At 42.0% G+C, this 27969-nt stretch overlaps 2 protein-coding genes across 3 annotated transcripts; one reads left to right on the plus strand and one right to left on the minus strand.

The window, feature by feature from the left end:
- Positions 1–1080: 1080 nt before the first annotated feature.
- On the plus strand, positions 1081–13737 carry LOC121194260 (collagen alpha-2(VI) chain-like). Of its 2 annotated transcripts, none has more exons than XM_041057018.1 (28): positions 1081–1214; positions 2414–2592; positions 3376–3986; positions 4098–4118; positions 4278–4343; positions 4462–4515; positions 4626–4670; positions 4772–4798; positions 4888–4914; positions 5025–5069; positions 5160–5213; positions 5479–5541; positions 8803–8865; positions 8970–9023; positions 9115–9150; positions 9234–9296; positions 9787–9849; positions 10155–10217; positions 10316–10378; positions 10470–10520; positions 10601–10699; positions 11147–11209; positions 11337–11372; positions 11460–11505; positions 11633–11785; positions 12261–12716; positions 12802–12840; positions 12924–13737. In XM_041057018.1, exons 2-28 carry the CDS (start codon positions 2427–2429, stop codon positions 13520–13522), a joined length of 3126 nt encoding a protein of 1041 aa, XP_040912952.1. In that variant the 5' UTR covers positions 1081–1214; positions 2414–2426; the 3' UTR covers positions 13523–13737. The 2 variants fall into 2 exon arrangements, with proteins under 2 accessions (XP_040912952.1, XP_040912953.1); XM_041057019.1 differs by having other exon boundaries at positions 2414–2583.
- On the minus strand, positions 13719–27675 carry xrcc5 (X-ray repair complementing defective repair in Chinese hamster cells 5). Its single transcript, XM_041057020.1, has 21 exons — positions 27579–27675; positions 27111–27224; positions 26820–27003; positions 25751–25799; positions 25528–25650; positions 24980–25159; positions 24702–24816; positions 18245–18383; positions 18009–18121; positions 17812–17874; positions 17586–17723; positions 17397–17487; positions 16262–16392; positions 15865–16061; positions 15606–15696; positions 15417–15486; positions 15140–15249; positions 14791–14887; positions 14501–14568; positions 14301–14375; positions 13719–14098 (listed from the first exon to the last, which is right to left on the minus strand). The coding sequence occupies exons 1-21, from the start codon at positions 27591–27593 to the stop codon at positions 14084–14086; spliced, it is 2178 nt and encodes a 725-aa protein (XP_040912954.1). The 5' UTR covers positions 27594–27675; the 3' UTR covers positions 13719–14083.
- Between the last annotated feature and the right edge of the window lie 294 nt (positions 27676–27969).

The raw sequence follows: 27969 nt of genomic DNA on the forward strand, positions 1-27969 counted from the left end.
GGTCATCTGTAATAATCTACAGTGTCTGAAAGGAAAAACGTCCTTCAAGAGACAATGAAAAATTGATTGGCTGCGAGAGCTAAGCTCATGCTACAGCATCTATAGTGCCATCAAGTGCAGAGGGCCTGTACTTGTCTTTTTTTCCTGCAGATATTCAGATTTAGTAAGAAAGAAAGACAATTTAATTAAATTCAACTGATCTGGGTAAACCTTAAGTGAAAAAAAAATTAAAATTAGAGAGGTTTCTGAAACTAAGAAGGTATTGAATGAGCCTCTTCTGGATTTATAGGTTGAAAGTAGCTGGGCTTTCTTTTTTTTTTTTTTTTTTTTTTTTTTTAAATCCTGTGGAGTTTTTGACCATTAGTAGTACAGAGCAGGGTCTTTAAGACCGTGTCCCATTTGGTTAGTCATCATGCACAAGCACACGGTGACGAGATACACAGTCCTGCCAGTGGTTTCACATTATTCCATTATTAAAGCAAAGGCAATGAAGAAGGCTGGGAGCATATAAACATGGATGTAAAGAGTGTATGTTTCAAAACTTTTAAGAAAAAATAAATGCCTTAAAAATAATTAAATTGGTATATCAGTTACCAAAATAGTTGCAGACTAATATTCTGTAGATCAACCAACCGGTTAATCGAACATGCGCTTCAAATACCGGACAGTTGCAGCAGTTAAATTCCAACACGACATCTCTCGTGCTGTATAGTCTCGAAACATAAACAGACAGTGAGTGCGCGCAGCTCTCTCCATGTAAGGATATGGCGCGGTGGAGCTGATGTGTTAGTGAAGCTGCTCTTTGGAGAGGATCAGTCTGCGACGCTCACATTTATTCATGTCAGATCAGGCAGATGAATAGACTGTTGCAGCACGCTGTATTTACACAAAGCCACTTTATTCTCCAGATTTTTTTCTGCGTTTTGGAGACTGTGCTGTGTCTCTAGCATCCAGCTGCTGTTTCACCCAGCAGACGCTCATCTAAACATCAGTTGCCCCCACCACTCCACCCCACCCTCCTCCTCTCCTGTGCGTCATCTGAGAACAAAACGGGCGGCCCCCTCGACCAGGAGCTGACCCTGACTGAGCCCGCTGATACGGGACCCTTGTGATTGAGATGATTATCTGTAGTTTACAGTCTGTGGAAATTGCTTGAGTTTCCTGAGGTTTCAAGTCGCAGCTTGGATTCCCTCATTCTCAGTACTGTGGCCGCGGTGAGTTGACTTTATTTTAACTTTTATGAAGATTTGGTGAAGTGTGATTTGCGGCGCACCGACAGATGGATGGATTCAAATATTAAATCTTTAGTCTGTCTCTCTTCTCTTTATTTTAAAGCTGACGTGTGTTTGTGGAAGAAAAGTAACAGTACTGCGGTATGAAGAGAAAAAAGGGAAATTATTCAGAGCACCTAGTGTGTCGGATATAAAGGCCAGGCCAGTGGGGCTCACTGTGGACCTCTAATGGAAGCTGGGCTGTTAATGTGCAAATAAAGTTTTATTAGAAGTAACATATATACTTAAAACGTCAAAGGTAAAAGTACTCATCATCTGAATGGCCATGCTTAGAGAGTTATATTATTATATAGTACTGGATAACAATTACTGATGCATTGTATAAAACCAGTATTTTACTGTTGTGGCAAGTGGAGGTGGAAGTATTTTGGCTACTTTACAAACTGTTGGGTATTTTGGATGTAAAACTGCAAAATACTGGTACTTGTTGTCTGTTAAATAAATGTGATGGAGCAGAAAATACAATATCTCAGAGCAGATTTTACAAAATCACATGAAATGTAAATACCTCAAAATGGTTTGTCAAGAACAGAACGGGTTTGAGTTCTGTCAGCAAAACATGATCCATCTGTCTACCTGATGTTTTTTTTATGTTCTTAACACGAAATAGTTTGGGAACCCTGTTGTGGATTGAGGTTCCATAAACCCTCAGTTTATGTTGTTTGTTTTGTTGTTTGTTGACAATGGATCAAGGGAATTTTCAGCATTCCCAGTAGAAGCATCTTAAAAGTTCACATCAAAACATTTCAACTCTTCTCAGAGGTAATTTCCTTACACAAAATCCCATCCAGACCCTCTGCTGTCACCCTTGTGTTTTGGGGTTCTTGACATGAAATAGTTTGGGTGACCCCCCCTTGCTCTGGATTTCAGCCTCACTCGGTGGGGTGCAACAACCAACATTTTAATTTCGGCTACAATTTAGATTTTTCCCTCTTTTTCCAGAGTGTGGTTATTCACTGACATTGTTTAAAACAACGATAAACATTCCTAAGCTCTGTGGAGACGCCTTCTGTGAAGACTCACTTGTTTGACAGCTATTTCCTGCATTTAAAGGGAGCGCTGTAGTTAAGAATAAGCCTTCAACAACTGTCCTGTCCACCTTTATCTGTCTTATTTTTTAGGGGTTGCAGGAAAATGGGGATGATTTCAGGGTTCATTTTTTTGTGCATGCTCCAAGCTGCAATCCCTCAGCGTCTGGACCCTCGTGGACCCAGGCCAATACCTGGGCGAGGTGACAGTCCAGAACCAACTCCACTTCCATTGCCACCTGAGCCCACACCAAGACCTAAAGGTTGTGAGAGTGAGTTCCATTAATTACTTTCCTGCTCAGTAAAATAAGATTAGAATGTTATTTTTGGGTTTGCCTCTTAAAAATTGAAGCGTTTTTTTTTTTTCTTTTTTTTTAGTCAGCGGTGGAAGAAGTGGTAGTAAAAGTATTCAGATCATTTACCTAATTAAAAGTAGGATTACCACACTATAAAAATGCTCCATTACAAGTAAAAGTCTGGTATTCAAAATATTACTTAAGGAAAATTACAAAAGTATTGGCAAAAAAAATGGAAGTATCAAAAGTGAAAGTACTCATTAGTTAGTGTTACATTATACATTATAATATTTATGAAAATGATAATAATAATTAGAGTGATAAGCAGAAAACCTTCACAACTGAAAAGCTGGAACCATGAGAGGTTTGGCTTACTTGAAAAATGACAATGATCAAGTGCTAGCAAATGTCCTGTCAATTGATTAATCAACTAAAAAATTCAGCCCTAGTTGTATAAGCTGTTGCATAGTTTAATTTATAGCAAAGCACAGTATTTTATAAACTCTTCATATGTTTTGCATGCAAAGATATATAATTGTAACAGACTAAAAAGTATTTCCCTCTCAAATGTAGTGGAGTGAAAATATAAAGTGGCATGAAAACAATATTCTCATTTAAAATACAAGTATCTCAAATTTGTATATAAGTACAGTCAAATGTACTTTCACCTACTACATGTAATACGTTTATAATTTGTTTCAAAGGCAGCAAACTGTGCAGTTAAGGTATTTACACTTTAGTCACTCTTCTTCCCCGCAGCCAGGATTATCGACTGTCCCATCAAGCTGTTTTTCACCATCGACACGTCAGAGACCATCGCCTTACAGGAGTCCCCGCCTGGTATCCTGGTGGAAAACATCAAGGAGTTCACCAAGATCTTTGCACAGAGGCTGGCTGATGAGGAGTACAAGGGCCAGATCCAGATCAGCTGGTCCATCGGAGGCTTGCATTTCTCCCAAACCCAGATTGTCTTCAGCCAGTTCACAACCAGGGAGAACTTCATCAGGAATCTTGGTGGGATCAGATACCTGGGCAAAGGCACCTACATCGACTGCGCCCTGAAAAACATGACCCACCAAATGACCCAACACTACGCAGGGACAAAGGCCGTCCTTTTCTCTGTGGTCATCACCGACGGCCACGTGACAGGAAATCCATGTGGGGGGATCAAGGTCATGGCAGAGAGGGCCCGGGAGAAAGGGATCCAGATTTTCTCAGTGGCAGCGTCCAGATCCATTGATGAATTAGGGATGAGAGAGATAGCCAGCTCTCCCATTGAACTTTATCGTGATGACTACATAGCTGTGGACATTGTTGACGGGCGACCGAAAATCAAGACTGAATCCATCGATCGTATCATAAAAGCCATGGTGATCTAAAATCTTTTGCCCTTCTTGCATTGAATGCTTATGTTTTGATTCAGATTTAATTACAGTATCACTTTCAGGTACTCTTCACTTAGTGCTGTCTTTTCTTTGCAGAAATATCAAGCGTATTTACAGGTAAGCGAGATTATGCGTATGCTATTAACAAGACTAGTTTTAAAAAGAGGTTTTGGATACATTTCTGCTTTTAGGATGCACCAACTCTCTCTCGTTTACCTTGTTTTCACATATTACCACATTTAATATTGTTTTCTTTTTCCCTTTTTGATCTTGTAGTGTTACGAACATAAATGCTTTGAGACTCCTGGGATCCCTGGACCAAAAGGTTCTCCAGGTCAAAAAGTGAGTAACGAAAAACAAAATCAAAGCAAAAGTATATAAATGAAGTATGTACAGTGTATTTCCAAATTTGTACAAAATATTGTTTTGTTAAAATGGCAATATTTTTTCTTATTCGTAGGGCGCAAAAGGAGACAGAGGTCAGGTTGGGCCAAAAGGCCAAAGGGGTAAACAGGTTGGTGGAAATTAATATCTAATAAACAATGAATCATTATTACACTTAAAATTCTACTTAGAAAGATAGTATCACCATTTTAATTCTAAATATAATTTACTATGTTTCAGGGTGATCCTGGTATTGAAGGTCCTATCGGACGACCTGGTCCAAAGGTTTGCTCAGGATGATCTTTTATTTGTGCTACACAGTTATCTGAGGTGTTTTTTTTTTTTTTTTTTATCTCAATAACACATCCTTCTGTGCTTTTGCGTAGGGAGAGATTGGTCTGAAAGGTGAAAAGGTGAGAGCTGGATCTTTATACTCCTGCTTTTCTGTTCATCTGTGAAGGAAGTTTTATTTGGGGTTAATGGGTCTGCTTTACCTCATCAGGGTGAAATTGGAACAAGTGGAGCAAAGGTAAATAACGTTTTTAATGTTATGCTTTATTCGTGTTTTCTTTTCGTATCATACTACACCCAACTCTGTCAGTTGTAGTTAATTTTCTTTGCTGATGTCCAAACACTCAGGGAGTGACTGGAGTACTTGGCAGAAATGGAACTGATGGCCAGAAAGTGAGTCTTCATATGACATAACACAATGTACAATGTCTCTTATGTGCTCACTACACTGAAATGATATGATTATCTCTGTGAAATCTGCAGGGTAAAATTGGTCGAATTGGAGCCCCTGGTTGCAAAGGTGATCCAGGTGACAAGGTGAGTCCACTAGTTACACTAATTTATTTTTCACGTTACTCCCAAGGTGCCATGAAGTGTCATGAAGAACAAATGTTAAATGTGGTGGAATCTGTGGTTTATCTGTGGTAAGATCATTAACAGGTCAAATTCTGTTCTAATCTTCTTATGTAATCATATTTATTAAATGAAAAAAAACAACATTTGGCTGGTTAATTTCACAATCCATCAGCCACCGAGCTGTAAAGATTACTTTCCTGAATAATTTTGTTTTTGTCTCGAAAAGGGACCAGACGGCTACCCTGGAGAAATTGGTGACACTGGGCCACCTGGTGACAAAGGAGAAAAGGTCTGTATTAAATCAAAACTTGGATCTTTCTCTCCCTATAGATGAAGCAATTGAAAATAAAACCTTCAGCAAACTTGATCTGCCCCGCTAGGGCTCTAGAGTTGGCGCATTGCTTATGTTGTTTTTTTGTCCGTCCGTCCAGCTCTTTGGTTCAGAGTAAAATATTTACAGTAATTGGAGGAACTCCCATGAAACTCAGTGGGGACAGTTATAGAACTTTAGTTTTCACAGTGCATCCAAATCATGACCAGATAGCACTGCAACTAGAAAAAGGCAAATGCTTGTTTTAACAGAAAAAAAGCATATCAGAGAGTCCTGAAGACTCTCATCATCCATTTCCAATGTAATGTAGCTTGGTTATTAGAACAGCTGCTAGAGCAGCTGAGCAACGTGTTATGCCAGGAAAACTGTTTTTCTGAGGAGAGATCCTGGTTCAAGACCTCTGAATCGCCACCCATCTCAGTGTTTTCAGCAATGCAAAAAAGTCTAGTGTTGTGCTCAAATTTGTGTTTTCGTGATTGGAAAAGAACCAACCAAAACCTTTTAAGGCAAATGGGTAAATAATGTCTATGTGTTAGTGCTAGAAAAATGGCAACAATCGTGGATGTTGCAGCTACACAAGTTGCTGCAATTTGACTTTAAGAAGCAACAATTCTTAAATTAGAATATTTCTTTGATCGGCATGAAAAGGTTAACTGCTCATAGCAACCACTAATGCAGCATCTGCGTCAACTGTAAAAATGATACAGATTTTCTGAATTTATCTCTCACTAGTGATTAGTTACAGTAAAATAAAACCCCTACCAAACACAGAACACCTAACAGGAACACCATGTCAGGCTGAATAACAAAGTAAAAAGTTCTGATTATCAGGCTACATCAAACCAGGGGCCTTTGTTGTTGTGCGGCAACAGTGAAAATCATTGATCCAGCATGCCTCAGATACAGAGAGAGCTGCAGAAGCACACGCCTCCCTGAGAAGTCAGATCAGCTGAACACCATACACCTGTGTGAGCTGGATAGTCAAGTGATAGCAGAACGTTGTGAACAAGACATGACAGGCCTCATTCAGATAGTACTGCACAAAAAGTCCAACTTTTAGCTAACACTTCTATGTGGCAGCAGGTGTAGAAGAACATGGTAGAACAATAGTTTAAATCCTTTAAATAAAAAAAGGATGTGTGTGAAAGATTTCAAACTCAAAACAACATAATCAGACCAAACCAAACCAAACACATGGTGTGCCTGTGGACAGAGAAAGAGAGAGAATGAGCAATCAATTGCAGTGGCTTAAATAGACTCTCCACCAGAGCCCAGGTGTGTGTTGAGCCACTCAAGACACCTGCAGACAGGAGGAATAGACACCCAGAGGGTGTCACACAAAGACAAGACACAACCAAAGGATGACACACATGAGGCATCATAGCGATTAGCTATTTCCACTAGCTGCTCCTTCTAACAGCCCTTCACAAACACTAATGTCGGTGACTCAAAGAACTCAGCCAAGGATGCCATTACCACCAACACTCATTCAGAAAATACAGTGATCACCGTCAAGCTGCATTGAGGCAAATACCAGCCTCTCAACAGGGAATATCTCCCCTCACTGCCTACCCCAAACTGGCTAAATCTCAACCCTAGGCTTCGTGTGATACTTGTGGTGGGTATTTACGCACTGCATTACCGGCAACAATCATGCAGGCAATGACTCAGCCCGACAGCCTGGTAAAGCAGCCATGAACTGGCGACCCACCTGCAGCAGCAGATGTGCCCCCGAGACACTATACCCCCCCAAAAAAACCAAACAGACCCAATCCCTAAAAGAAAGTGCCCCACAGCCTGCTGGAGAATTCCCTGTCTAAAAGTGCACCTAGACGGTGACACCAATTTCCTGATCAGTACCAACAAAACACAAATCACAAAATATGGCTGCCAGAAAGCACATGGTGTAGCTCCCACAATGACACAGAGCCAACAGATCAAAATATCCACACAAACTGCCCAAAATACAAAGCACAACCAAAACCAGCATGTGGCTGGACCAAAACCAACTAAACAAAAAAAAAACATACCACCCCAGGTCCACTTCCTAAGGCCCCATTTGTCATGACCTAGCTCAAAGGGTCACAACAAAAAGAGAGACAACACCATGTAGATGTTCAAATAAATACTTTATTTAACCAAATTAAACCAAATAAAACCAAATTGAACCCAAATTAAATAATCATATTAAATATTTACATTGTGGGATGTCGAAAATCAGTGGAGTCAGTAGTGTAAAGTGTGCATGAGTGAAGAGTGTGTTGAATGATGCGAAACAAAAGCAAAAGGTTAACGCAAAACAATATAATCAGACCAGACCAAACCAAACACGTGGTGTGCCTGTGGACAGAGAGAGAGAATGAGCAATCAATTGCAGTGGCTTAAATAGACTCTCCACCAGAGCCCAGGTGTGTTGAGCCACTCAAGGCAGGAGGAATAGACATACCCAAAGGGTGTCACACATAAAGACAAGACACACATGGGGCATCACATACTGGATTAGTAGCTTTGTTTTTGTTTTTTTTGTTTTTTTACATGCAAACAACATATACATATTTGGATTAAAACTATAAGAAAAAGGCATTTACTCACTCACTAGCTGACCTCTCTGAAGTTCTTTTCAGCGAGTGGGAGAGATAATCCCTTAGCTCCAACCTGGAATTACAAACGAGAGGTTGACATTAATGCTTTTTCGCACTCAGCTGTCCATGATCACAGCCTGACGGGTGTGACATGAATGTGGCCAAATACAGCCAAGATGAATGAGATCAATCAAGTGTGACAATCTGAGGCTGAGATGTTTTTAAATGGCCACTGCACAGAGGATAAACCGTGGATGTATTAGAGATACAGTGTTCCACAATGGTACCCTCTTCATTTCAATCAAAGTTTTTCTCATCCAGAATTTTTTCTAAGCTTTCAAATTCTTGGCCTGCACCCACATGTGCAGTGAAGCCTTTCTGAAAGAAAATCACAAAGAGTATATTTTGATACGACCCTCACTGGCTGTGAAATGTATATTCAACCTTATGGTTCAAATTCAGTTTCTGAAGAGATTCTTTTGAAGAGATCCTTTCGATTTTTGACTTTCATATCCACAAAAGGCAAAGATATGAGAATTGCAAAGTTGTCTCTCCAGTCATTGGGGCCGTAGACTTTTGACATGTTAAATGTACACAAGTTCATTTGTTCAGTAACATATTTTTATTTGTTGTTTAGGGTGACCTTGGGCTCCCTGGGAGGCCGGGTCCTCCTGGTCCTGAGGGAGAACGAGGACCACAGGTAAGCTTCAAATTAAAACACAAAAGAAAACATCATCCAAAAATGAACGTTTTCTTTACTTAACTTTAAAAACTAAATCAGTGGCCTCAATCTTTCTTCTGTAGGGTGAAAGAGGAAATCCTGGAAATCCAGGGTCACCAGGAGAAAAAGGAAGTCCGGTACAGAAGATTTTTTTTTTTCATTATAATTACCTGTGTTATACTGTAAGATGTTGTCACAGAGCTGAAATAAAACTTGTAACTCTTGCAGGGGCCCAGAGGCTTACCTGGACTACAAGGGGAAGAGGTATTTCAAACACCTTTATTTTATGAAATAAAACATTTTCTTGTTTGCGAATTTCAGTTTATCAGTTATTTAAATGTTTACAGGGAAGGAGGGGAAACGCTGGGGCAAAGGGAGCACCAGGACCTGATGGGCCAAAAGGAGAGAAAGTAAGTTCTGGGTTTAAAAAAAAACTGTCGTTATTATATTTTTAGTTTTGTTTCTGAAGCAGGTTTGATGCATTGCATGTAGTTTCAACTGTAAAAACCCACCCTGGCCAACGTGCAGAAAATACTACAGAATTCCGTCTGAAATATGACTCAACTTACTGTAGTGTTCTAAAAAATCTGTGAAGAACTGGAGGGGAAAGAGGGCTGGTACTAATGACCTGAAAGCTAAGTAACAACTCATTTTGAAACTCTCGGATTCTGTTGACCTTCCCAGAAATTTCAACAGTGCAAAATGAGTCCCATGAGTTTTGGATTTCTCTGTGGAGTGTTACTGTTCCAGAGAAAGACCATAAACACTTCCATGCTTAGAATAATTAGCCTCTGTGTTGCTACAAGACATTTCCTAACCAGATTCTCAGGAAACTTATTCAAAAATAGAATTAACACCTCCCAGTTCCTGTTTATATTGACACATTCATTTATTTTCAAGGGAGAACGAGGGCCACTGGGAGACAGAGGTCGATACGGGGAAGACGGACTCAAGGGCGCAAAGGTGAGGGGATCATAATGTGGGTGGATTGTGGCACAGGGATGACTCAGGGATGACTCAGCAGCTTCCTAAGAACTAAGAGCAAAACGTCTTGGACCTCCAACACTGGAGGTCTGCCTTCATGTACTGATTACCCTGCCAAAATATCCTGAGCTGAGTCCGCTATCTTAAAAACACATTTTCCAAGGAAACTGTTCTGTGAAAAAGGTGTCCAGTATTATGTATTGCCAAATTCACATAGTATTAGTAATTCTATGTGGGCTGAAGTGAATGTGAGTGGATGTTTTCTGTTACCCTCTCTCTTCCAGGGAGACCAAGGACTACCAGGACCGAGGGGTCAGCCGGGAGAACCAGGGCCCCTGGGAGCAAATGTGTGTTGTTCATAATACATCGTAATCATCTATACAAACTACCCATTGTTGGAGCTTCTGTTTTGTGTGTTACTGAATGTCATTTTCTGTGGTTGCAGGGCACCAGGGGAAATCCAGGAGATGCTGGACCAAGGGGAGACTCTGGGCCCCCTGGACCAAGGGTGTGCTAAGTATTAAACTTTTCTGATCATCAAATTTAGCAAAGAAATCGCAGGGGTTGATCAGGGTTTGTCTTTTTTTTTTCTTCTGAAGGGAGACAAAGGAAGACAGGGATTCAGCTATCCTGGACCAAGAGGACCCACTGTATGGTTTTCTGGTTACCTCGTGAAATTCCTGCATGCTTTGAATGTCTTTTTTTTGAGTCTAAAGTAACTCTGCTCCAGGGAGACAGAGGTGATCCAGGCAGGAGAGGACCTAGGGGCAGCAGAGGCGAATGTGGCGCCAAAGGAGATCGTGGAGACAAAGGACTACCAGGAGAGGCTGTAAGATTTATAAATCAACCAAACAAACGTGTAGAAGCAGATTAAAAAAAAAACAAAAAAAAAACAAAAAAAAAAAACAGAATAGATATAGTTTATGTAGTTTTGGTGCAACAGGTGGACTGGTGGCATGTGATGTCTTGATGGCATATGTAACCCATCATCAACACATCACACCTTTTGATTACACAATTGAAAATGTTTTGGCTCATTCATAGTGCCTATGGGGTGTTTAGTTCTTAAGCATTTCAGAAAACACACAATAGAAGAAATTAAGAACATGGTTTACCTTGTTCTGCTGAAGTTGTAAAAAAAAAGAAAAGAAAAGAAAAAAAGCTAGATTTATGCAGTAACTGGGGTTAACCAGAGGCAGAAATCAATTCAAAAACATAACTTGCAAGGAAAAGCTATTTAAATGAGTAACTTGAATGAAAAATGTTTTCTTTTTAGGGTGAACCAGGTCAGCTGGGTGAGCCAGGAGAGAGAGGACCCAGAGGGGAACCTGGAACTGATGTAGGCAGCAGCAGAAACACTCAAGTAATGATTCAACCATTCATGCAAATTTGAGATCCAATTGCAATGCTCTCTCTTTGTGTGTGTGTGTGTGTGTGTGTGTGTGTGTGTGTGTGTGTGTGTACAGGGGGACCCAGGGCCAATGGGCGATCCTGGGCTAACTGTGAGTAAATATTACAGTTTTGTTAATATTACAGTATCTGTATTTCCTTGATTGTATTACATTTAACCTGAATACCTGCCACTGCAGGACTGTGACGTCATGACTTATGTCAGGGAAACGTGTGGTTGTTGTGGTAAGCAAATATCCATCATACAGACATGCAGCATGAGTGCTAACTCAATGAATCAAAGCTCTATTGATTTATCTTTACTATCCGTATCTTTCAACGTGGCGAATCCTGTTTGTGTCTTTTGTCTCAGACTGTGAGAAGCGCTGTGGAGCTCTGGACATTGTATTTGTAATTGATAGCTCAGAGAGTGTTGGGCTTACAAACTTCACCCTGGAAAAGAACTTTGTTATCAACACCATCAACAGGCTGGGCTCTATGGCCAGCGACCCAGCGTCACCAACCGGTACGCTCAAGCAAAATCACAGCACACATGTCCCTTCAATTCCCTTAGCAGACATTTTTTCAAGTGACAAGAAGTAGAGGTTGCCATTAAAAGATTAAACATTTGCAAAGACCAAATCACTTAATCCAGCCCTAAATATACAGTTATGGCCAAAAATATTTGGAAAGGCTGCTGTATTGGCCCCATTCTCTTTGTTAATAGACTGTACAGTAATGACAAAGTACAGACTCAGTGTACTGTAAACACTGTAAATTCACATTCAAACTAATGTGAACAGAAAACAAATACAGAGGTGTTCCCAGAAATCTTCATCTGTACCTGAACATTTTGACTAATGCAGCTCTGGTTTTGGCCATGGAATTTGTTGACAAAAATGGTTTTTGTAGCCAGTCTTATTCTATAAAACTATACTTATACTATAAAACTGAACTCACTAATTTGAAAATGCACTGCCTCACATGTCTGCCTCTTCTAGGAACAAGAGTGGGAGTTGTGCAGTTCAGTCACAACGGGACCTTTGAGGCCATTCGTCTCGACGACGCAAACATAAACTCCATGTCTGCCTTTAAAACGGCAGTGAAGAATCTACAGTGGATTGCTGGGGGCACCTTCACGCCATCGGCTCTCAAGTTTGCCTATGATACCCTCATCAGGGACAGCAAGAGAGCCCAAGCCAAAGTTTCAGTGGTGGTGATCACAGATGGCCGTTTTGACCCACGCGATGATGAGGATCTGCTCAAGTACCTTTGTGACGACGACAACGTGGTGGTGAATACCATCGGGGTTGGTGATATGTTTAAAAAGGAACAGGATGATGAGATCCTGGTGTCGATAGCGTGCGGCAAGAAGGAACGTGTCACGGGTATGAAGAATTACATTGACTTGGTGGCTGAGGACTTCATAGAAACAATGGAGACTGTGCTCTGCCCGGGTAAGCCTGTAACAGTACACTCAGCAGGATTACATTACTGGTGTGTCCATTTGTCTAACCTGTCTCCATGTGATTTCCCTTCCAGAGCCAGAAATTGTGTGCCCTCATCTTCCCTGTAAAAGTGGTAGGTGTTAGTCATTGCTAGAATCTATGATCAGTGTTTTAATGGAGTGCAATGCAGTGAGTCATTTTTTCCTTTCCTTATAGAACCTGCTGTTGCTCCATGTGTCGAGCGGCCGGTGGATTTGGTGTTTCTGTTAGATGGCTCGGAGCGCCTTGGTCCGGAGAACTTCCGGATTGCCCGTGAATTTGTGCAGAAGGTGGCAGACAGAATGGTGCTAGCCCGGAGCAGAACTGATCGTATGCGAGCCCGCTTAGCACTAATAGAGTTCGGCAACAACAACCACACCATAGCCTTCACACTCACGCACGATCCTGCCATCATCGCTGACAGCATGGCACGCTTGCCTTATCTGGATTCTTCCTCGAGCGTGGGGCCTGCCATCATCCACACCATCGACGTCATCTTGGGTAAAGGAAATGCTCGCCTTACAAGACGCAACGCAGAGATTTCGTTTGTTTTTATCACCGACGGCATCACTGACACCACAAACCTGGAGGAGGCGGTAAGTGCGATGCGTGGGGCACAGGTTGTCTCCACAGTGATAGCAACCGGAAGTGACGTAGACCAAGAAGTCCTGACGAAGCTGGCTATGGGTGACCAGGACGCCATCTTTAAAGTAAAAGACTTTTCCGATGTGTCCCGGTCCAGTTTGTTTGACCGTTTCATCCATTGGGTATGTTAAAGAGACATGAATATCATACTGGTGCTACTGCTGTTAATCTGGCATTTTAAACATGAGATACTGATTTACTATGATTCTACTATGCACTGTACAATTTTCACGTCGTCACCGCAACTGTAATCATGCTCAGTAATTTGAAAACATAGTACAAAGTTGAGCATTCTTCAACCATTAAGCCTTACTGATCAAAGACAATAAACACGGAATTTATTGGATGCTGAAGTGTTGTCATCTGTAAACTCCCAAAGGTTCTTAGTGCACATTTATAAAATTTACATTCATTTTGAGATTAAGACATCTAAAGTCTTCAACATAATTTTTGTAAATTTGAACAACAGTAGTCTTCTTATACAGTACTTGGGGAACCAAAAAATTTAAGTGGAACCCTGTTCTGTGCAGTATTACATGCAGTTATGCGGTATCATTGGTTACCAAGAGGGGGTCTCCAAATGGGAGGCAGAACAATGGACGGCTGATTTGGTTTGGTCTGGTCGGGTTGAATGATAGCATTGATCTTATTTCTCTGCATGTCCACTGCAGACGCTCCCATTGCCTCCCTTCTTACATCATGTCCAGCTGCACAGGAAGAGAGGGGGGGAAAAAAGTAAGACTAGAGAGTTTATATCAGAGGTCTCAACAGGCGTGGTACATAATCAGACCCACACTTAGACATATCCTGCAAGTATACAGGAAATGGCTTTAACATGAGTTTGGGGAACAAGAGTTAAATATTTAAAACCTGAAAAGGGGCTGTCACAGAAAACATTCACACACTTACCAAGTCGTCAACATCTCCTGTATCTTCAGCCGGTGGTGCAGCCACCTCTTCTTTCTTCTCCTCAGTAACCAGAAACTGAAGACAAAGTAGTCTTCAGTCAGTAATGTGGACAGTTTCAAGATCACCTTAATTTAAAATATTCAGTCGCTCATAATTCAACAGTTCACACTGTTTGAAACAGACGTTTTCCTTTAAGTCACCTGATTAGCTTCGTTTTTGGACACGGTGCTTCCTTCAACCTCGTCCTTGCTGATCAGAGTTATGGCATCTGTCAAATGAAGCAGCAATAATTAAGTCCACAAACATTGAGTTCTTTCAGCAGGCTTGTGATTCAGGCCACAGGACATTTCTATGCATCAGTAGTCAGTTCCCATTTTTGTATTATTTACTTATTTTGCACTCAAGAAACTATGCAAAAAATTCATCTCATCTCCAGGGAGGAATGATTTGAGAGAAATCCTGCAGCCCCAAATAAAGAGGCTTATCATACCTTGAACAAGTAGGTCCCAGAAGACCTCTAGCCCTCTGTTTGGAATGCTCCTTTTCAGGGACTGGAGGTAGCTATTGTACAGATCAGCATTTCCCAGCTGAATTACGAAAGAGATGAAACATTCAAAATCCATCTTAGTCTCCTAAAAGCTCACATCTACATGCTGACACATAAGGCAGACTCGCACAAGAACTGGCTTCGGTTCAAGTCGTGAGAAATGAAACAGGCTCATGGTAATCTCAAGTTGACTCAGTTTTCATGCAGTCTTGATTTTCAAACTGACTCTTAACACAGAAACCCCCACATCATCGTGCATTTCCCAAATGGAAGATAATGAATGTTTATTTACCTTAACGGACTGCTCTCTAAAAGCCTGGATACAGGTGACGCTTTTCATGTAGTAGTGTGTGTTCTTGTTGCTAAGCAACTGCTCTATCCTGTGAGTTAGTTGCTGACAGGCTTGGAAGGACACAGGGGTCACCACAACCAAGAGATAAACAAAATTACAAGAGCTGAACATGAGTCACGACGGTTTATGACACAACTGGAAAAAAATGTTTATCAGCACAGATCACCAGACAGAAAAAAAAAATTAAAAAATAAAAGGATGAAAAACTAGACCTCACCCTCTTCGAATGGAAGACTCTTCCGCTTAATCAGAGTGCGGAAGTCTCGGGCTGGATCCACGCTTCCCACCTTAATTTAATATTGTGAAACGGAAATTTTAAAGTATACCTGTTGAAACAAGTGGTGAAATACTTTATTTGAAAAAGCTGATTTTTATAGACAGTGGTTCTCTCTCCCCCGACTCTCACCGAAGTAACAGAACCTTCAGCAATGTCAGCCAGGTTATACTCCTCCTCTTCTTCATCTCCTTTTGCTTTCTTGGCCTCCGGCTCCTCAGAGCTGTAAATCACATAGGGGTCAGTGTGGTTACTGGAAATAGTTTAAAAAAATATTATCTTTGAAATCAGCAAAGCTTCAGCCACACACATAATGAATGTTAAAATAACAATGACAAACAGCCTTGTCCGTGATGTTTAAAGATCTACCATCATACTGAATCAAACATACTCTTTGCCAAAAATCTGAGCACTGGTCTTCAGCTTCTTTTTCTTCTCCACTTCTGTGAGAGGAAACCTCCTCTTTATCTCCTCTAGTGGAGCTTGGCAACGCTCGCTAATGACCACAGGGCGCTCAAGCGCAGCCTTCAGCCACGGCTCTATGGAGGGAAGAGGGGTCCCGGGGTTAACTGCTCGATGATGCAGACACTGAAAGAAAGGTTGGGTAAAGGAGGTGAGGCGGACAGTGAATGAGAAAGAAGCAATTCTGGTTGGCTGCTGACTGACGCTAGCTGGAAAAGCTCTTGTCAGGCAGATGAAAGCTTTTTCCATCCGTTTTGAGTTTTGCCATCTGCCCCAGCTCAGAACAGGAGTGCTGTACGTCTGAAATACAAACTGTACTGCAGTACCTGGAAGTGCCTCTGGAAGGCAGGGTTGGGAATGTGGTGGACCTCGAACATGTCCTTTTGTTCTCCATCCTCATCTTCCTCTACCAGCATCATGGTGTCAATGAGAGAGTCCACAGCAGACAGCTGGGTTTCTAAAGAGATCACACGGCAGTGATGTATTCCACCAAAAAAACCCAGGAAGTATTAACTTTCACTGTAGCACAGTCAACCACCAGTAGTGGTTCAGTAATTAAGTACAATTCTGAAGCAACTGTAATTCACTGGTATTTGCATTTTATTGTCATTTATATTCATACTCCACCTCATGTCAGAGGGAAATATTGGACTTTTTACTCCACATTTATCTAAAAGCTATAATTACAAGTTACATTTCCATTCAAGCTTTTATGTATAAAACACGATCAGTTCATAAAATATTAGTATACTGTTACACAGCATATAAAACTGTTAAAATCAGCTCTGCTTTGATCACAATAAAATGCCACTTACATGTATGAGTCAGTGAACCAGTGCTATTCCAATACTATACATTTATACGGCAAATATAACTCTGAATGGAGCCATTTTACTTATATAGTGTTTTCCTGTCAATGTGTCTATACTTTTACATAAGTAAGACTTTGAATGCAGGGCTTTTACTTGTCATGAATGTTTTTTTCACAGTGGGATTTTACTTAAGCTAAATATCTCAATAGCTTCTTCCACCCGTGCCAGCCAGTATCAGCCCTGCAGTTTGGAATCTGTGCCAGATGTAGACTAGCACAGAAACAGCAGCTGCATGTAGACATGCCGATGAGTGCCATCTACAGGCAACAAAGGTGGTAGTGCAGCATTAAAACTGCAGCGCTCTTTACTTTCTGTGCCTGTAGGAGACACGTGTACATCAGCAGGTCTAAACAGCCGCTGTGGAGGATTGTTCCAACAATGAAAAGATGATCCGTGTTGCGGAGCATCTGCTGCCTGTTTAATATGAAAATGAGGTGCTTCATATTTAGAAAGAGCTGTCGGGGATTAACAAGAGTTTGTACCATACATTAGTGAATTCTTTAAATCCTCCATCAAGTGTAATACTGTCAGTACTTTTGAAACAAGAGGAGTTCCTACTTTGAATAAACATGACATGCAGAAACAGTACCTGACGGAGTGAACTTTTTGTTGTTTTCAAGGGAAGGAAATGTAAACTGTCTGAGGTCTTCGGTGAAGGGCAGCTGGATGTACATCAGACACTATGGAGGGTGGGAGATGGGCCGTTACTTCAGCGCCATTTGACACAGGTTTAGTGAATAAACTTGAAAACAGCATGTTTAGGAGTCTATATTCTCACCTCATAGTGCCGCTTGATACAAGGGAAAGCTGCTCCTATTTGAGGGTTGCTGCTTCGGCCATAAGCGTAACGCACAATGGCCACCATTTTGAGCTCATCCAGCGCCCGGATGAGGGCCGACAGTGCCACTCCTGCGTGCTGCTCAGACACAGCGTAGAATTACAAACAAGCATGACAGTATCGACGTGTAGTCACAAGCAGCGTATCCGGTTCTCTGTGTTCTCACCTCATCATCCTTGGGAGCAAACATCTTGATGACCTGATTTCCCATAAACTGATGACGATGTACCTGCAGAAAGAGACCATAAGTAAATAAAGTAACCAGCTCAAAAGCAAAATGTCAGGTTTCCATTAGACTTGTTTTACTTGAATGCTTTTTAGATGCCACGTTCAATCACACTGTTATAAAAAAAAGTATAATACCATGCTCTGGTTGGTAAAGCCGAGAACGGCAAAGCACTTCCCATCGTGCTTGTATTTCATCTGCTCTTGATCCACTTTGGAGAAGGGAACAATGTCACTTCCATAACGAAAACCTGCGAACAAAGAAGAAACAAACCTAAATGATGAATCAATTCGGTGTGTGATTTCACTGGGTGTCGAGGAATAACAGGAACAAGAACAGCACGAGCGCTCAAACATTCAAACAGCTTCCTCACCCTGAATGGTGTCATCCTTTTGCACCTCTGTCTCATTGTCATCATCCAGACAGTAGACAGTCTCTCTCTTCACATCGTCTTTCAGGTTGGTTTGAGCGTCGACTGTAATCCACATCTTCGTCAGCTTCTCCTCAGTCACCTGTTGGACATGATGGGTAGTATTTGTGGAAAAGAAAAACATCTGGCTTCCAGCGCAGCACAATCCAGCACAGTTTGTAGTGATGCAGAGGAGTTGTCACTAATTGATGAACTGAAAAAACAAACAATTAGACTTAAAAACTACTATATATATGAAGTTCCTTTTAATTATATGAGAACGTCCGCAGTCCCTCATTGCCAACTTGAATTCACTTTTTTAACATTACGTTCTGCTCGCGTCCGTCTACTTCCGCGTCCAAGAAACGTCAAAATAAAGGTATGCATTTCAAAATAACAGTCTCTACTCTAAACGAACAAAATGTGCCCCAAAGGCAGAACACTCCCCACCTGACCTTATTAGGTCACCATTAAACCATCACCAAACCTTGCTTGTTAATTCACTGGCAAAAGAAGGACTACTTCTGAGATGGGTCTGCAGAAAACCTTTGAGGAACCTGGACCTATCTTAAGCTCAACTTCCCTGACTCTGCCATCTCTTCCTGGAAAGACAGCAGTTATCCTTGCCATAGGCCAATTGTTCCGTGCAGCCTGACAGTCCTTTAGAAAGAAGGGGACGATGTCCCCTTCTTTCACATCTCTTTTTGTTTCAGTCCTCTGTACCTGTTTCCATTGTTTACTGTAGAGATCCTTGTTTGTGAATTCTCCTTGCGGTGGGGGAACTCCCACTTTCTGAGTGAGAATCATAGCAGGAGACAATATGAAAGGTGACTCTGGGTCGTTGGAGACTGGGACCGGAGGCCTAGCATTAATGATAGCAGCCACCTCCATCATTAGAGTGCATAAGACGTCATGAGTAAGCTGAATGTTATCTGGCGTCGAGGATGCGTCTTGACAATCCTATCAGCCGTTCCCATGACCCCCCCCCCCCCCCATGTGGGATGGATGCATGTGGTGTATTGAACACCCACAGACAGTTCTGATCACTCAAAAACGTATGCACTGTGGTGTCCGGTTCCTTGTGACTCAATCCCGGCTCCTTTGCTGCTGCAACAAAGTTCGTCCCGCAGTCTGATTGTATCTGTTTGACAGGTCCACGTAATGCGAAAAACCGCCAGAGTGCATTGATGCAGCTGGAAGTATCCAAAGAGGCAATGATCTTGATGTGCACTGCTTGTGAACTCATGCAACAGAAAAGCATAGGGCCTGGCCACCCCTTGTGCGTCTGGAGACAACTAGCCAGGGTCCAAACACATCTACCCCAACATAGGTGAAGGGTGGGGATATGTGTACACGCTCTGGTGGCAAGTCAGCCATGAGCTGTCCTTCTACTTTGCGACGCAACTGTCGACATACTACACACTTGTGCAAAACTGAGGTGATGAGCCACTTGCCGCCTATGATCCAATAGCCTGCTGCTCTGAGGGCCCCTTCAGTAAAGTGGCGGCCCTGATGTTTCACTTGCTCATGATATTGTCTCATTAGAAGCAGGGAAACGTGACTGTCCTTTGGCAAGATGATAGGGCTCTTTTCGGCCATGCTCAGCTCTGCATGTCTTAATCTGCCACCCACACAGATCAAATCTTCTTTTAAAACAGGGTTCAGTGCCCCGTGCGTGTGAGAGCAGCAATGTTCTTGTAGAAAAACTCTTCCTGGGCAGCTTTGGTAATAACCAGTCTAGCCTGAGACAACTCATCAGGAGTTCGTGGGAACCCACAATGATGCCACCCTTTGCATCTGCCTGACCTGTTTTGTTTGTAAGTTCTGACAATGTGGATGAGTGTTGCAACCGCCCTGGTGAGTGAGTGCATGGAAGAAAAGCGTTGGAACCGTGTGGCATTGAGACCCTGTTTGTGAGTCTGTGTCTGATAACTGCTTATTTCAGAACGTATCTCAGAATCTGTGTCTGGGTTCACAAGTTCATATGTCTGTTTTGCGTTCTCATGACAAAGACTTGGTTTGTGCAGAAAGGCTGGCCCAGTGAACCATGTTGTCTGTGCCAGTTGGGATGCGGGAACTGACCTTGATGCGTGGGTTGTCCTCTGAGTTGACGTAGAACCACTGGTTTGGTCTTGTTGATTGATGAATGCGACGAACTCGATTGTAAACATAGATGTGGAAACGTTTGGTCTGATTGTGAATATATCCGAGCACAACCTTGCTGTCGCAGTAGAACTTAACTGAATCCAGTTTTAAGTCAAGTTCATCTTGGATGAGATCAGCAACCTCTACAGCCAGTACTGCGGCGCACAACTCCAAATGTGGGATGGTGGGTTGAGAGAGTGGAGCTAATTTAGCTTTCCCTAGAATGAATCCTACATCCACTTGTCCTTCAGCTTGAATGATCCTGAGATACGCCACAACTCCGATGGCTTTTGTGGATGCGTCAGAAAACACACATAGCTCTCTATGTTCAGCTTTGGTGAGCGATGTTGGTACGTATGCATGGGGAATGTGCAGCTTGTTCAAATCATGCAGGGACTCTGTCCACGCTTCCCATTCTTTGAACCTCCCTTCTGGAAGTTGAGCATCCCAGTCCCTCTCAGCCATGCTGAACTCTCTCAGTAGATTTTTCCCTTCAATCCTTCAATCATTCAATGCTTGCAGGACAACCTCGCTATTTGATGCAAACGTGTCTAGCCTTAAGTTAGATTCACTGAGGGAGGCTTGGGTCCTCTGCAGGAGACTAATTGCTTCAGTATCAGCGGACACACTAATGAGGCCATCGTCAACATAAAAATGACGTTCGACGAAATGGACTGTGTCTGCTCCGTATTTGCATGCGCCCTCCTGAATTGCTCTCCTGAGTCCATAGATGGCTACGGATGGGGATGGGCTGTTGCCAAAACATGGACCCTCATCCTACTCAGTGACGCCTTTGGACATGTCATTGTCTCTGTACCAGAAGAATCTCAGGTAATTTCTGTGGTCTTTGCGAACGAGAAAGCAGTGGAACATCTGCTGTATATCAGCGAGGACTGCAACCTGCTCCTTCTGGAAGCGGATCAAAACTCCTACAAGTGAGTTATTGAGGTCAGGGCCTTTCAGCAGCACGTCATTTAGAGACATCTCTTGGTGCTTAGCGCTGGAGTCAAAGACCACACATATGTTTTCTGGTTTCTGTGGGTGAAAGACTCCAAAGGTCGGCAGATACCAGCACTCTTCCTTTTCTTCCAATAGTGGGGCCTCCTCTGCATGCTTGTTCTGAAAAAATTTGTTCATGAACTCAAGATATTGATCTCTCATTTTTGGTTTTCTTTGTAATGTCTTTTGCAGTGGGTTTAGGCGAGACAGCACGTACTCACGGTTATTGGACAGCAGTTGACGCTGAGGTCTGAAAGGGAGGGGTGCTACCCAGTTATTTGATTCCCCTTTAAATGCTTCTCTGTCCATCAAGAAGATTGCATCCTCTACAGATGGGCCAGGTTTGTTGTCCGAACTTGTTTCATTGAAGACATTCTGCCCTAGGATCTCTAGTGATGCTTTGCAGGATTTACTCCTTTGCTCCTTGCCTTGACATGGATTCTCGACCAGTTTAATGGAACTGTCGCAGGGTGAGCAGATAGAAGGACGGCCGTTATCCAACACAAGGTCTCTGACGGACCTTGTGTACCCTCAAAATGTCTCTCCCCAGCAAGATGAGGATTTCTGCGTTGGAGTCAAGTTCCGGGATGTGCTCTGATATTTTTCTCAAATGAGGGTGATTGCGGGCTGCATCAGGGGTAGGGATTTCAGAGCGGTCGTTAAGTATTTCATCACACTCAATTAGCGGTGGAAGTGAGAGGACAATTTTTCCGTCAAGAGATTCAATCTGGAACCCTTCCGCTTTGCAGCCAGATGTGTCAATTGGCCCAGCACAAGTCTTAAGTTTGTAGGGAAATAGCTGGCTTTTTATGTTGAACAGCTCAAAAAAGTCTGAACGCGCCAGCGATTACTTTTATCATCCAGAATCACATACATGTTGGCTGCTTTATCTTGTTGACCTTGATAATACACTCAAACCAGACAGATCTTTGAACAGGATCTCCCTGTTTGCCCTTGTCCACACACTTGGGTACATTGTGAGCTCACCGCAGGGTGCATTTGAAACAGATCCCATTCTCCTTTCCTCGATTGCCTTTGCTCTGAATGCTCTGCATTTCCTTAATGGGTGTGATTTGTTGTGGATGGGACAATTTTTCTCTGGTGCGTCAAATTTCTTTTCAGGCGGGTTTGCAGATGATCAATTAGATGATCTGTAGAAATTTCAGTCTTGTGAACTGATATCTTGTTCCCATAATTCCATGAGGGTGCCTCGTGTGGTCTCTCAGTAGTACGTGAGAAAATAAAACTTGGGTCACTTCTCCTACGTGCTTCCTGGCAGATGAAACTGGTAAAGAAGTCAAACGGAGGAAAACATCCATCATTTTCTTCCTTGAACTTTGACCCGACTGAGAGCCATTTCTCTTGGAGAGCATAGGGAAGTTTTTCTATTATGGGTGCTAAACCCCTGGCAGTGTCTAGGTACCTCAATCCTGTCAAATAACCTTCTTCTTTAGCTCCATGGAGCTCCATGAGAAGATCACCTAAGTCCCTCAGTTTCCGGTAGTCTCTGGCAGACATTTTTGGGAATTCATCCAGTCTTTTAAACAGGGATTTCTCTGCCACTTCAGGTGCAGCATAGCCTTCCTGGAGGCGTGTCCAGGCCTTTTGCAAAGCTAGAGTTGGGTTTCCAGCATGCACAGAACGAATTCTTTTAACATGTTTGACAGACTCTGGCCCGAGCCACTTAATCAGCAGATCCAATGTTTCAGTAGTGAGTCCTATGTCTGCAGTGGCATTATTGAAAGATGAGTACCATGCTCTATAACTTTCGGGTCTGTCATCAAATTGGTAGAGACTTGTACTCACCAAGTCACGTCGTGCCAGGTATCGAGCCAAATGTTCTGTTTCAGGTGCTACACTGCTGGGAATCGCAATACTTTGAGGAAAGTGAGCTGGTGCTGCTGCATTTAGTGAAGGGCCATAGCAGTGACGAGTTGGCTTAGTCTCAGTCTGAAATCCCTCCTCACCAGAATAAACTTGAACATTGCCTTTGTCATTGATGTGCTCCTCTTGTGACAGGGCGTGCCACGTGACAAAACTCTCTTCTGGCAATGCTGAACTAGGTACTGTGGTGCATGTGGCTGCCTGACATCTCTGTGACTGAAGCTCCGCCTGTGATTGAACATATTCTTGAGTCCTTACTGCAATTTTCTTTTGTAACATTTCCTGAGCAGAGGGTTCCAGCTTTATTGATTCCAGTTCCTCAGCTGCTTCCAATGCTCTAGCTTGTGCGATGGCTGCTGCTGCTTCTCTCTGGAATGCCAGGGCACTCAGCTCAGCTTCTAACTTAGCTTTGCCTAACCTTCGCTCTGCTTCTTTTGCAGCACTTTGTACTTTAAGCATTGCTTCCTTCTCAGCATAAGAGGCCCATGCTTTTGCTGCCTCTGCTTTGGCTCGTGCTTTAGCCGCTGCGCTGGACGTGGAAGAGAGAAAGCTCTTTGCACTGATGCATTGTCTGACTTTGCTTGTTCCATTTCTTATCAGTTGTAGAACTCCAGGTTGTTCCGTCTTTTCACTGTACTGTCCTCGTTGAAATGTTGAAATTTCAACTAGACAGTGAGCTAAACTCTGATTTAATGATGGCAGGTTGCGGGTTTATTACACATCGTTGGCACCGCTTTGAATACAGAGTGAAACTAAAAATAACAAGAAAATACATCTACAATTAGATATTTGTACTTTCAGTAAACTTAAACTCTATTCAGAAAATCATAAAGTCACAACTAATTAATTAATCCTCGTTTCAACATAAGTCAACGTCAACAATCAACAAACTGCTCCCGACAGCCTGCCAAGAGTAGTTTAGCTTTAGCCACGTAGCGATAACCATTTCTTATTCAGCTCTCCAAACTCGGTTTGTTTCTTGAACATGTTGGCATTAAATAACTGTATAAATGCATACATACAGACGTTGCTTCTGCAAGGAGTTATATGAAGTTCCTTTTAATTATATGAGAACGTCCACGGTCCCTCATTGCCAACTTGAATTCACTTTTTTAACATTACGTTCTGCTTGCATCCGTCTACTTCCGCGTCCAAGAAACGTCAAAATAAAGGTATGCATTTCAAAATAACAGTCTCTACTCTAAACGAACAAAATGTGCCCCAAAGGCAGAACAACTACAGTGTCTTGAGTGCATGTGGATATGCAGTCCATTATTCAGACATGACAGAACTCAGCACTTGCTCACCAGTTAATGTGGACTGAGACATTGAATAAAGCTATGTAATTAGCATTTGGTGTGTATTCATCCAGTGCACTTCACAGTCAACTCACAGCTTTGTACCCAACAATACGAATGGACAGGGAGCTGCCAATCGTCAGCTGACAGGGCCAAGCCGTGGGTCTCTTCTCGATACGCTTGAACATGTGCAGCTGCTCGATTGCCTTCCTACAGCAGGAGTGAAGCACACAGAAAGCAAAGTCACATGACATCATCCAATAAGATCATTAACTACTTTTCAGTGCAGAAAGAACTGTGATTTAGAGACAAACGAGAGGAAAAGCTGAAGACATGAAAATAATCATCCAGTGTTTAGCATGAGAAGTTTAACCTGAATGTATAAACTTCATCCAGGCCGTCCTCTTCATCCAGAGTTAGCATGATGTGTTTCACCATGTCCAGGCCTTCCTTCTGCTCCCTGGACAGACCTTTGCCCGAGCCCGGGTGATCAGGGCCTCCTCTGTCCCCATCCCCTCCACCCTTCTCATCATCCTCCGCAGGGAAAGGCAAACTGGAAATGCAAACATTCATAAATAAAGCCAGAGTAAAGAAAACAGACAGCATAAGGAATCATAAAACCAAATCAGTTTAACATAAAAAAAACTTTGATAAGAACATGTTTTATCTACAGTGACTTTTGATAAGTGCACAGTAAGTGTTCAATCAAGACAAAGGTGCCTGTTAGAATATGAGCCAAATAAAACGGGATAATGTCTATAGTACACCATTTTAAAACAAAAGATGAATTGATAATTGTCAAAATATCAACTATTAGCAAAATGAATGTCTCCCTCAAATAGGCTGATTTTGTTGCTGTATCACATTTAGCAATAAATATTAGTTTTGCAATTACACATTTTTAATATATTTGAAGCTTACAAGAACTGCAAGGTGATGCCAGCTTTTTCCAGGTTTTCAGTAATAACATCCAGGTGGTCTGAACTAGCCTGGGTGCTAAGGTCAGTCAGGAGGACAATGTTGAGGCGATCGTACTTCTTCCCACTGAAAAGAAATTCCAAACACAATCTCAGTCACTCTGCTAAACAACTAGTAATTCATTCAGCACAATGAAGTTAGTGATGAGATACAGGCAGCTTCTTACTCAGTTTCTCTCTTAAGGAGATCCATGCAGACAACAAGAGCATCCAGCCCTGTTGACCAGGAGTTAAGGAGCTAACATTCTCTCACATATCATCTGGGGACATGAGATTCTGTGTGATCCACAAAAACAAAAGAAGTAACGTAAAGTAAAGAAATAAAGAAATTTGCAGTATGCATTAATACTGGGAATTAAAAGAGGATGTCCCAAATGCACCCACAGATTTCTTGTTGTTTGTGGTGGTAAATATTCTAAAAGCAAAGTCCACTTTCTAATCTATGCTTGGAGCTTTTGATTGACGTAACAAAAGTCCTGTACTTAAGTCACGTACAATATTGACTCTTGTGCAAGTTCTATTTGCTGAGGAAGGCTGTAGGATAGCTAGAAAAGTGGGCTTTGATTTAAAATATTTACCACAGATGATATGAATACATTTCCATTCTCATGTTGTTTTTGTTGTAAAAAAAAAAAAAAAAAAATTGGAAGAGATTAAATCCCACACTCATTCTTGCTCTACGCACATGGGTGATTTCAATTATTTTGCCTATTCAAACCTCTACTCAGGACAATTTGGATAAGTGCAGCTCAATGTGGCACTTAAATGGAGCAGAGCAATCTGTGATGTTATTAATTTTATCTGTGCTTTTCCTGCTATGATGAGTACAAAGTGTCTGCAGTGAAAAGGTTTACTGAGGAGCTTTCTGTATTGTTACAAATGAGTGTGAAAGGAAAGCCTTGGAAATGATGTATCACAAAATTAAGTGAACAATATCTATAAAGTTGTCTATCATAATACATGTGAATTTATATCACAATATTAATACTAATCCAGGTGTAATACATTTTCTGGAAAAAAACAACAACAGAGAATGTCTGTTCTGACAATATCAGAATACCATCTCAAAACACCACTAAAGAATGGAAATTATTTGTACCCTCATACCAATGTTCCTGCATATTTACTAAACTTTCCACTGCAACATGAAAAGTACCATTAGATGTAGACTCATTACCTATATACCTTAAAAATTGACTGATAAACTGAAAAAAAAAACATTGGTCAAAAGGATACAATCTGCTTGCTGACTCTCTGGATGGATCTGATTCTCAATTTCCTCCAAAAGCTCAAAATCAGGCATCATGAGGTGGCGGTGGATGGTGATGTTCTGGTACTGGCCGTCCCGCTCTAGAGGGTTTTTGGTGGAATCTGTGCCGAATAGAACTAAAGCCAGTTCATCCTTAGTCTCAGCAAAAACCTGTCAGAGTACAAAAGACACGTCCAGTGTGTATAAAACATGCCTGAGACCACTCATGATAGAAGTTTTCTGTTTTTTTTCCTTGTTTAATAAATGTGTAAATGCACCTGACGCTGGACAAACTTCTGGATGACTTTTTTGGCGAGTTCAAAGGGAGGCTCTTCACCCGGGGCAGAGTTTGACATGGAGAACCCCACATCCATGCACAGCACCAGTGCTGACTACACAAAGCAAACAACATTAATATAGATCAGGTTTTAAGTCCAAGGAGACTTGTTTGGTTCAACACATCAGAGGTGACAAAGACAAGAACGCTTTTTAATTTTTCACGGGCACTAATATAAGGCGCATTTGTTCTCACGTTGTTAAAACTGATACACACTAAGTTTCCTTGCATTCGCCACGGAGCGTGACAGCGTCTGCCAGTTTCAACATGTCTCAACATGTCGCTTGCTCGCTCTGAAATTCAATGGAGCTGAAAACCACCTTTTAAACACACGGACTTTACCTAGCAATGCTGTTTATAGTAATAAGTTAATCGATTTATTTAAGAAATATAAGAAAATGTAACTTACTCTAGATCCTGCCATCTTCTTTTTTTTCCCTCTTCCAAAGACTGCGTGTCACTCTATTATGGCTCCGGAGAGAAACCGAGGGTTATGTTTACAGTGAGAAGTGTTCCGCTGTTGTTTCATCGAGCTTCACACGGATGTACAAGGTCGATTGCCCGCTGGAAATGATCATTTACCTACTAACCAAAACGGGGTGGACCCGTGTAAAGCTGTGATCATGTTATTCTTGGTGTTTCTGCGCTCCTGAAATAACGTAATAAAATGTAGGTCAAACGCCCTCCAGCGTTTAGTGCAAGTCCAGTGGCAGCTCATTTGTCGGCTAAAAATATGGCTCATTTGTGCAATTTTGACCTCTAGACTATGTTGCGTGTTTTCACCTTTTTAATATTTGTTT

This window comes from Toxotes jaculatrix, chromosome 15 (genome assembly GCF_017976425.1).
Source record: "Toxotes jaculatrix isolate fToxJac2 chromosome 15, fToxJac2.pri, whole genome shotgun sequence".
NCBI classification, from domain to species: Eukaryota; Metazoa; Chordata; class Actinopteri; family Toxotidae; genus Toxotes; species Toxotes jaculatrix.